Genomic DNA, 10,767 nt, shown 5'->3' with positions numbered 1-10,767 from the left:
ATGAGTCTAAAAATGTCGGAATGTAATCCAAAATTTATTGATAAAGGTATTTTGTAAGGGCCAGATTGAGGAGGGTAGGAATATAGTGAACAATCCAAGATTTATTAACAGGGGTGTTTAGAATGCTTCTCGTGATTGATGAGAGCTCCGCTGATTTTTTACGGTGCTTTTACATTTTACATGTAAAATTCTATAGAGTTTTTTTTTTTTTCGATAGGGTGAATGCTCAAACTCACAAATTCTCCATAGATCCATCCATTATTAGATGGAAGTTTTAGTATAGAACAAAAAAAAAACCAAAAGACTTCATTTTTTTTAAATAAACCAATACATCGATCAAGAAATGAGGTGTCATTTTCACATTCCACGAATAGATATAAAAACTACTTCCTTAGCTAAGTTATGGGTTGCAAATTATTGAACGCATATTGAACTACTACATTGCTTCTACATGGCAATCCTATTGAACAACCGAAAGGCAAGCCAATTTGTACACATACGCTCTAATAAATCCTGAATCCGTCGTTGAATCCTGAATCCTAAATCCGTCTAAACAACAAAAATGAAATAGCTCGTCCCTTCCCCCATTCACCCCATTAACAAGCTTATATCTAGCATTTTTCAGCTACCAGTTTCAAAGACTATGGGGTTTTATAGCATTTTCTAGCGACGAGTGATTTTCAAGATCCCAGCTCCCCTTCTAGATCCGTCCCGCTTAACCACTCATTCATCACCGGAAAACTCCATTAAATCTCTATATAAAGCTTTAATTTTTCAAGATCAAAACAACCTAACAACAATTTTCAATAATCAAAACACCAAATATATAAAATCAACCATTACAAATGAAAATCAAAACAGATTTCATTATTACAATCAAAGTACTAAAACACATAAAAGATCCAGCCTTTCTTTTCTTTAAATCATAACTCCTAAATCTCCTTCACTTCCAAAGCAGGACTCATATTATTTTCTTCCTTCAAATCCTTACTATTTTCCCCCAATTTTTCCTCAACCATAAAAGCTGAAACAGGAAAGGTCCTGTAAAGCCCAGTTGGGATCTGAAATGTAATTTTCTCCTTAGAACCATCATCAACATAGATATCACTAAGTGAAACCCAAACCAGAAGCTCTTTGGTCTTGACACCTGTCAGTTTCTTGATCTTGTGCTTCTCCACAACTGCTGTAACTTCAGTTCCATAGCTCACAAGTTTCCCAATTTTATCAAATTTGTGAGTTATGCTTTTCTTCTGTTTAAGCCACACAAATCCTGATTCCCTGTGGTAACCACATTCAATAATGTCATGAAGTGGAAGTAACCCATTTGGAAGATCAACTTCTCTCAGCAACTCCATTGATTTTTCTTTGCAGATTTCATCTCCATGGTATACTTCTGATTTGGCTTTGAGCTCTTCTGTGATTTGTTGAGCCATGGTGGTTTCTTGTTCTTGTTCTTCCAAATTGGGGCTTTTTTTGGGGGGTTTGGAGAGTTTTGGAATTGATGATTGTGGGATGGAAAGTTTAGGGATTTATAGTAGTGAAGGTTATAGTTTGCCCTTGGGATTGGTGTGGATTTACGAAAATGGTAGTGTGAATTGGACAAAAGTAGTTTGTGGGTTCATGTATTTATGGTCAAATGAGAAATGGGGTGGCTTAAATTTCACATTTTTGCACATGAATGGGTCATGGGTAACGTGGAAACTTAATACATTAGGTCCTTAAATTTTGTATATATGTTACTAGTAAAACCTATTAAAGTGATACGATTAGAGCATCTACAAGAGACTCTTAAGACTAATAGTGTTTATATGGATCTTAATAATTAAATGAATTTGACCATTCACCGTTAGATCCAGGCTCTGTAAATCTAAGTCTTGGAATACTTTGAATCTTCATCTTATAATTCTAATAAGCCTAAATCTAACGGTGAATAACCAAATATTAAATGATATTTAGGATCCATGTAATCATAATCGCTTAAGATATTAAAGTGATATGATTAGAGTTTCTTCAAGAGCCTCTAAAAATAATATAAGCAGTTTGTTACTTAAGATATTCAAATCATCTCCAACAATACTCGTACTCATTCTTTATTTATTTTTATTTTAAATTGTTATATTTACAAACAGGGAGAGAGAGAAATGACTCCTCCATAATAAAAATGAAGAATGTGAAGAATTTGAGCAAGTTGAAATGCGTATCGCTTTAAGCAAGTTCAAATAGTCAATATGTCACTTTAGCAAGTTTAAGAGAATATCTTGACATATTCAGAAAGTTAAGCTCCTAGCTTGAATTGTTGCTCGAAGTTTACTTGAAAAGTCTCCACAACCTTTAAGGGTTGTGGTGTATACCCACTCATTTCGTCTGGTGCTTGCAGCGTATTAATAATCATTGCTTGCTTCTGGACTAAGGTTGTCCAATAAATCTTCTGAGCTTCTTACATGTTACCAGGGACATATGACCCCTTCTTCACATGGGAGAGAAATCATAGACTTTCTGTATATTTATTTAAGTGTCCACCTCTGCAAGTAAAGGACACATAATCATAACGCTGTGAGATTACATTACCACAAACTTTGCCTTAACCGTCCGATGCATTTTTTGGTCTTCAAATGTGATAAAAAAAAGTAGCATGGTCCCAATAAAAGGCACCTCGATGTTAGACAGTCCTACTAGATGGAAAGTTCTTTCTTGTAAACGTTTTCCAGATATTTGTATTTTCTTGAGAACTCATGCAGTCGATAGATTCACCGAACTTATTATATAAATCATGGCCAACGTACCAAGAAGTTATTGATGATTGTCGAGATAAATAAGGCTTCACTATGCAGCGCCAGAAATGGAGAATGCGTAGAGAGTTTTTTCCTGTAACCATATCTCTTTTTTGCTCGAGGAAGAGCCTATCGAGGAATTTACTCCTTGCAAGATGACATTTATTTCACCCTAGTATATCGGGCATTTGGCTTCATACTAGCGGGCATTTGGCTTCATTAGCATATTGCACGCGTTTCCTCAGACTGTGTTATCATTCATTGTGCTACATCTGTTCAGACCTTGGTGTTGGCCCTTCCCGAGGAGACGTTCAACTTCTCTATAGAAACGATTGCATTTTTCTATGGAATGCCTTTGCTTCTTATGAAACTTACAGTATTTCTCTTTGGGAGAATGCTCTACGACACTTCGAGATTGCTCCATACTTCTATGTCCATCGTTTCCCTCTTTCCCACCAACCTTGACGGTTGGAGCTTCGACCTCCATATAATGAGCATTTTATTATATATATATATATATATAGCCTTGAATTCTTTTGATTTTTGGTCATCTCGACTAATTGGGCGCCAGTTGTTTTGTCATTTATGACTCGAGAATGAATAATATATAATATCGTCGGACGATACTCTCCCATATCTTCGACCTGCTTTTCTTTGTCTCATTGGTTGGAATCCTTATGAACCTTACATTTTCCTCCTCGACATAGTTTGTGGGGCGTTTGCTATCCTTATAACAGACAAAGTTATGTTCCATCTCCATTAACTTCTCGAAAGTACGAGGAGGATCTGTATAACCCTTTTTTTCACAATGGTTCACAGGTTGCCCATTTGGCTAAAAAGTCAGTAGCCATTTCTAGATTTAAAGATTTAACAAAGCAATCTATTTTATAAAATCGAGTTAGATAGTCACATAATGGCTTAGTGCGCAATTGGAAGACATCATGCTGGTTTATACTTATTCTCCAAGCCTTTAGAACACTAACAAACAGTGCTAAAAAAATAGGTGTTAAATAAGTTGATGGATCGTCCAACTAACTCTCTAAGCTACTCCCAGCAGAGTACTAGGAAGGATTTTACACATCATGGTATCATGTTGCTTGTACAGAACTCATGAAGGCCGCACAATACCCATTTATATCCTCTATACCGGAGTAATGAGGCAAACAAAGACTTTTCCAATATGGTGAATTGATGCATCAATGATCTATTGCAAAAGAGTTGTATGAGAGGGAATTTGATACCATACCATTCCATCGAGCACACTTATCCAATAAGCGCTTAAAAAGAACTTCCCATAATTAACTTGTTGAAGTCTTTTTCGAGCTATCATGGTGATTAATGTGCTCTGGAATTTATTTATCTTTCTTTCGCCTCTTATCTCATTCATTGTGTTGAGTTTCACTAGTATAACTCTAGATAAGACTTTTAGGTTTGCTTTTCCGCGTCTCTTTCTCACATTCAGGCGAAGGTGTTATTTATTTAGCTGAATAGGCCCACAACCGCTAGGATTCTTACTACAATTACAGTTGAGTTTCTACCATTTGGGCATGAGTTTCCTATAGTTTTTGCAAGGTGGCCATCAATATCACATTGGTGTATATGGTAGTGTTTCGAGGTATGTTTGTTTTATCTGAAGTGGGATCATCAATGCTCGCTGTGTCGACATCATGTTCATCATTGCCAAAGGGTGAGTCCTTCAATTCCTACAATGTTCAATAGAAAACTTGGATTTATCTCTGAGTTCACTTGGCGATGATCTTAGAGTCATTTTGACCATAGTTTTCAAACAACCTACCTCCAATGATGTGTGGAAATATGTCAGGTTAAAAAGTCAGAGCGAGGAGGTCGTCAAGTACCATCCACGCTCATCGCACCAAATGTTTGGTCGTATACAATTACGAGATGTTTGACCTAGCTTGATCTTATTGATCTATGTTAGGGTGACCTCCTGAGCACACTCTAATGCCAAAGTCAGTAAAAATAAGAGAGATAGACCTTTACCATTTGTACGTCATGTTTGTGTGGAGAGACCGTTTGACTTTGGTAGGGTGGCGAGACAGTTTTGTTTATAGGTCCCTTTTGCTGAAACGAGCTTTCAAAACACCATGGGCATGCATAAGCGCTCGTTCTGAAACAGTAGGTCATAGAGGAAAATATTGATATTTTGAATAGACGTTTTAAGTCCACACTCAAATTAATAAGTTAAATAAGTATGTCGATTCATCTCTTTATTTGTATACATTAGCTTATTTCTTTTCAGATAGTCACAAATGCGTTGTTTCTCAATTCTAATCAAAACGCATTATATCTAATATTTGCCTTTAGATTCCCTTCCTAACCATTAATACGTGAATTGGTAATTAAAGTTGAAATTTAATTGTCATAGATCATGTTTAGTAAATAGTTGTTAAATGTTAGCTGATTTTTACTCCAAAAAACTATAAAGAGTCTATTTCTTTTCAAATAGTCATGAATGAGTTGTTTCTCGATTTTAATCAAAACGCGTTATATTTAATATTTAGCTTTAGATTCTCTTATTAAACATTAATAGGTGATTGGTAATTAAACTTAAAATTTAATTGTCATAATGTAATAGCCATTAAAGCAAGGAAGGCAGTTTAATTTCTTCCCTCTATGTTCTCACATTTTCTAGTAAAATCCAATGAAAGTAATAAAGTCACTCTCTTTGTCTTTTCCTTCTTTGGCTGTCACACCACCAAAGTAAATGCTAATTTGGCAACGGTGAAATAAGTATTTAAGTACATTACAACAATAACAACTAAGCAAATATTAAATTCCCAACCACCACCTCTTCTTTATTATCTAAATTATTTATTTACCCCTCAATATTAATTAGGAAATTTACCTTTTTTCTGATTAAAAATAAAAGGATTTAAAAATACTTCTAACGTTTTGGATCATGAGCAATTTTACCCCTAATGTTTAAAATTGCGCAACTTTACCTTTAATATTGGTAGCCAAGAGCAATTGTACCTTAGCGTTGATAATTTGGATCAATTTGAGAAATAATTCATCAAACTGTCTTCTCGGTCATGAATCTTATTATCTACACTTCACACGTGCATCATTTTATCCAGTGGCGGAGCCAAAGCTCAAAGTCCGGAGGGGCTCCATTGCATAAAGATTTTTTTTCTTAATAACGACTTAAGGTTTTGATTCATAGTAATCAAATCAAAATGTTCAAATTTTTTGATAATATAAGGGTAAATTTGATCATAAATTGAAACATTAAGGTACAAAACAACTGAGATTCAATATAAAATAAGGATAAGATGCAAAAATACTCTAATGTTTACATCTAAGAACAATTTTACCCTAACGTATAAAATAGTGCAATTTTACCCTTAACGTTGGCAGCAAAGAGCAATTTTATCCCTAAAGTTGACAAGTTTGGTCAATTGGAGAAATTATTCATCAAATTGTCTTCTCGGTTATGAATTTTGTAACTAAAAAATACAATTAAAAATAATAAAGGAGAATGAGGTTAATAATAATTAAAAATGATACTTAATATTAATATTTTTAAAGGAGAATGAGGTTTAAGGGAAAAAATTAAAATGAGATAAAAAGTGAAGAAATGGAGACCAATTGGATGTAAAGATTCCTTTAATCATCACTACAACCAACTGAGCAAACTTAGCTTTATGTCATATAATCACATTCTACATTATAAATACTAATTTTAACTATTTTGAGGGCTGCTCGGGAACTGAACCACTGTTCGTCAAGGGTGTTCCGGAGGGTCGGGAGACCCTCCCCTACCCCCTAGCTCCGCCCCTGATTTTATCAGTAACGAATCACAAACATATGTTGAGATCTGAAAATATATATATATAATGTCTTTTGTACGAATTGAACAAAAAAATTCAAAAAAAATCACCAAATTTATAAACATTAATCTCTAATTCTATTATTAAATTATAAAAAACATGAAATCTTTTTTTAGAACTAAGTGATATGCAATCGGTACAGAATAAGGAACAAAATATCTGTGTTTTATAATAGTGTTTGAAATTGACCAAATTATCAATGTTAGGGGTAAAATTGCTCTTGGCTACCAATGTTAGGGGTAAAATTGCACCATTTTAGATGTTAGGGATAAAATTACTCCTGATCCAAAACGTTAGGGGTATTTTTGCACCTTAACCCAAAATAAAATTTATTAACCAATTAAGGTTGATTTTAGTAGTTAAGGGCATCAAATCGTTTAAGTTAGATTTTGAATTGCTTCAATTAGAGGAGGATCCATCTAAAAGGGTACCTAACAAGTCTCGAACCGAAAAATAAAAAAAAAATTATAAAAAAATTAAAATTTATTATGCTGTCTATCCAGTTCTTATTTCGTTTTATGTTTAACCTTTTACATTTATTTTTACTTTTTTATTCTGAAAAATAATTTTGACCAAATTTTTTTTATCATATTATTCGGTTTTAATATTTATTTTTAATTATTTTAAAATAATTATTTTCTTTTTCAAATAGAATATTTATGTATTTTCTTTAATTATTTTTTTAATTTCCTATTTTTGATTGATTTTAGAAAAAAAGTTAAAAAAATGTTTGTGGTTTGTCCAATTTGCAAATAGAGTTATGTGGTTTAAAAATTTACAAATAAAGGTATGTGGTATGTTTTATTTACAAACAAAGTATTACAATTACACAGTTAAGTTTTGATTACAATCAAAAACATTTTTATCTTACAAAAAATTATTTTTACATATCAGCAAAACACAACCTCCCGAAAAAAATAACTTCCTAAATCGAAACAATAAATAATATGAAATTTTACATTTTTTACTAATTTGATAGTTGGAATTTTACTTTTTTTTTTACAAATTTGTCAGTTACTAATTTTACGTATTGATATCTAATTTATTTTACACCGTTGCAATTTGATTTTAAAATCTGTTTGTCAATATATATAAATATAATTGAAAAAAAAAATTAAAAAATGCTCTTAATTGTCATCAATTACTTGAAAGTTTAAATTTAAATACTTTGTTTTATAAAAAAACATATCACATACCTCTATTTGCAAATTTTTAAACCACATACCTCTATTTGCAAATAAGGCAAACCACGATCATTTTTTCGTACTTTGCCTTTGATTTTAATAATTAAATTAATTGATTTTCATTCTTTTATTTTATTAATAGAAACACATGTATGTATAGAAATTGTTGTTAAGAACACAACTCTATATTACCTCATTTGAACCAAAAAGTCATAAAGAGAATCAAAAGTATATCATTCCCTTTGTAGACCTGAAACAAACAGATAAAGGAAATTCAGGATCATTTCATTCATTCATCCTTGTTTCCCTTTCTTAATTTCATTCTGTTACCCCTACACGAACCAAACACACTCTTAATGTTTTAAATAAAAGTTTTTAGTAGTTTTTTTAAAAGAAAAATCTTACATTTTTAAGGTTTTTTTGGTCTTTAAACTTTATTTCAAAGAGAAATAAAAAGATTTGATACCTGTATTTTTCTACCGCTGTATTTCTTTTGGAAGTTAAAGGATCATTAACCTTTTCCTCTTTTCTCTGTTCTTTTTCTCTTCTTTGTTTTTCGATCACCATAGAAGCTTTTCTGACGATCTTTGAAGAAGAATAATACCATATTCTTAATCCTTGTGTAAAAAATATTTCAGGAGAGCAAGTGACGAGTCAATAGGAACTCGGACAATTTAACTAGCTTATTGGACGAGAAGTAGCATAATTGTTTATATTTATATATGACGTATGTATAAGCATGTATAATTAATTATATGAATATTAACTGCTTAAATTAAGTGGTTTGAACTGTTGAGTATATATATATATATATATATATATATATATATATATATATATATATATATATATGTTTTGAAATGTTTGGATGACATGAATGAGATGGTTATGGTATTGATATTGTTATCTGCGATCACACCAAAATAGTACGAAGTTTGTTGGTATGATTTGATTTATGATGAGATCAAAATGATCATGAAAAATGAATTTGTGTTGGAATATATGTTTGAGTTAGAACAAAATATAAATAGCTAATTTGGGTGGATATGTACAATGGTCTGGATGTTTCTTAACACTGTAACTACAGGCACCTTGTCTCGGAAAGATGTTATTTTGCTATAATTTGAGTTTGTATTCTGAAACATGAGCAATAACAATATTATTATATTAAAATTGTTACTACAAGACTTAAGGTTACATTTCCTGAAATAGAGCAATAACATATACCTATATTGAATGATTGTTTAACAATGAGACCATTGGACATGTTTCACTTAAGTTTAGTTGGTCCTTTAATAATGATCATAATAAACTTTTGAGTTACTGTCTCCAGTGAATTGAGCCATGTTGAGATAATTTACTTTACATTTTATACTTGATCGATGGGTAAATTACATACGTGGTGTACAACTTTTACCTATTTTCACACTTTGGTGTACAACCTTCAATTTTGCACACTAAAATGTACAACCTTTTGGTGACCTCCCACTAAAGTATACAGCAGGTAATTGTGACCGGTCAACCCAAAGTCAACGCGCCACCTCAGCAATTTAACTTTTCTAAAAATAAAAAATTAACCCAATAAATATAAAATTATATTTATACCCTTTATAAAATCATCTTCTTCAACCTCCACTCTTATTTTCTTTCTACTCCATTTTCAAAATTATTTTTTTCTCTCTTGAACCTTCATACTTGTTTTCTTTTTACTCCATTTTCAAAAATTACTTTTTCTCTCTAACTCTCATCTCTCTCATTCTCTCTCTAACTCTCATCTCTCTTTTATTTTCTCTCTCATCTCTCTCATCACTTATCTCTCTAAAGCTTCCATCTCTCTTTTATTTAATTTAATCACATTTCCGGTTTCCATTTCTGATTTCTACAATTTTATACATTTTTCCTTAATCCAATTTACCCAAATTCGGCTCATCTTCTTCTCTCAATCCTCGTGTCTATTCCTTATATTTCGCTGCATCTCAATTCCATTTTTTATAATATCTGAATCTTCACATTTTCTCTCCATGCTATAATACTCTCCTTCTCAGCTATTTCTCACTTCGGATCTGGGATTTCCTTGCTTCAATTTCAAGGTAGTTTGATTCTCTTTTCATTTATATTCTCAATTTTGGTTATGATCCGTGAAATGAAATTTATTCAATTGCGGCTTTTTTTATAATCTACATTTTAGGGTTTGTAATTCAATTTTACGCCATTGCTTTTATTTACCTCAAAGTATGTTCCTTGCTTTATGCTTAAGAATTTTCTGGTTCCCATGCTAATTAAACAGGCATACAGGCAACTAGCAAGGAAATACCATCCGGATGTATCACCGGCGGGGAAAACAGAGGAGCACACGAAGATGTTCCTTCAGGTTCAGGAAGCTTACTAGACTCTATCTGATCCAAAGAGCAGAGCTTGTTATGACAGAGACATGGCGAGTGGTTTGGGTTTGCACGCTAATTTCACGGCGAGATCGCGGCGATGCGAACCGGGAATGGGTGAACGACTGGGAACAGAGATGGAAATCTCAGCTTTCTGAGTTGATTAGGAAAAGTAATTCTAATTTAGATTTGGAGAATTCAACCACTTGGGGAGACAGAATGCGTAGACAAAGAAAATTAGCAAATTAGCAAATTGATTAATCTGTTTTTCTTAATTTAGATTAGTTGGATTATTTATCCATTAACCCATACCATTGTAATCTATTACAGTTATGTATATAATTAATTTTCTCTTCAATATCAAGTGTTGTTGTTTGGTTTTTTATTTGTTAGGCCATCTCTAAGGGCTCTCTAAATATAAAGAGAGCCCTTGAAATATAAAGAAATCCAGCTCCAACGGAGCTGGATTTGCTTGCGGCAAAGATGCCGCAAGCGAGTTCGCTCTTCATTTGAAGAGCCAACTTGCTTGCGGCATCTTTGCCGCAAGCATAGTTAGATTATTTTAATTTTTTTTTTAAAT

The 10,767-nt window shown here is 32.5% G+C and overlaps 1 protein-coding gene and 1 long non-coding RNA gene across 2 annotated transcripts; one reads left to right on the top strand and one right to left on the bottom strand.

The window, feature by feature from the left end:
* Positions 1-786: 786 nt before the first annotated feature.
* LOC136207463 (uncharacterized) lies at positions 787-1,514 on the bottom strand. Its single transcript, XM_065998721.1, has one exon. The coding sequence runs from the start codon at positions 1,431-1,433 to the stop codon at positions 933-935; it is 501 nt and encodes a 166-aa protein (XP_065854793.1). The 5' UTR covers positions 1,434-1,514; the 3' UTR covers positions 787-932.
* A 7,995-nt stretch (positions 1,515-9,509) lies between these two features.
* On the top strand, positions 9,510-10,545 carry LOC136206793 (uncharacterized). Its single transcript, XR_010676443.1, has 2 exons — positions 9,510-9,896; positions 10,094-10,545. It is a non-coding gene; the product is annotated as an uncharacterized lncRNA (long non-coding RNA).
* Positions 10,546-10,767: the final 222 nt, after the last annotated feature.

Source organism: Euphorbia lathyris, chromosome 9 (assembly GCF_963576675.1).
Source record: "Euphorbia lathyris chromosome 9, ddEupLath1.1, whole genome shotgun sequence".
NCBI classification, from domain to species: Eukaryota; Viridiplantae; Streptophyta; class Magnoliopsida; order Malpighiales; family Euphorbiaceae; genus Euphorbia; species Euphorbia lathyris.
Note: the sequence above shows the minus strand (reverse complement) of the source record. Positions and strands in the feature narration are given on the sequence as shown.

Bases quoted from the DNA above. Each gene is read 5' to 3' on its own strand.
- LOC136207463 (XM_065998721.1), bottom strand. From the start codon at position 1,433: ATGGCTCAACAAATCACAGAAGAGCTCAAAGCCAAATCAGAAGTATAC.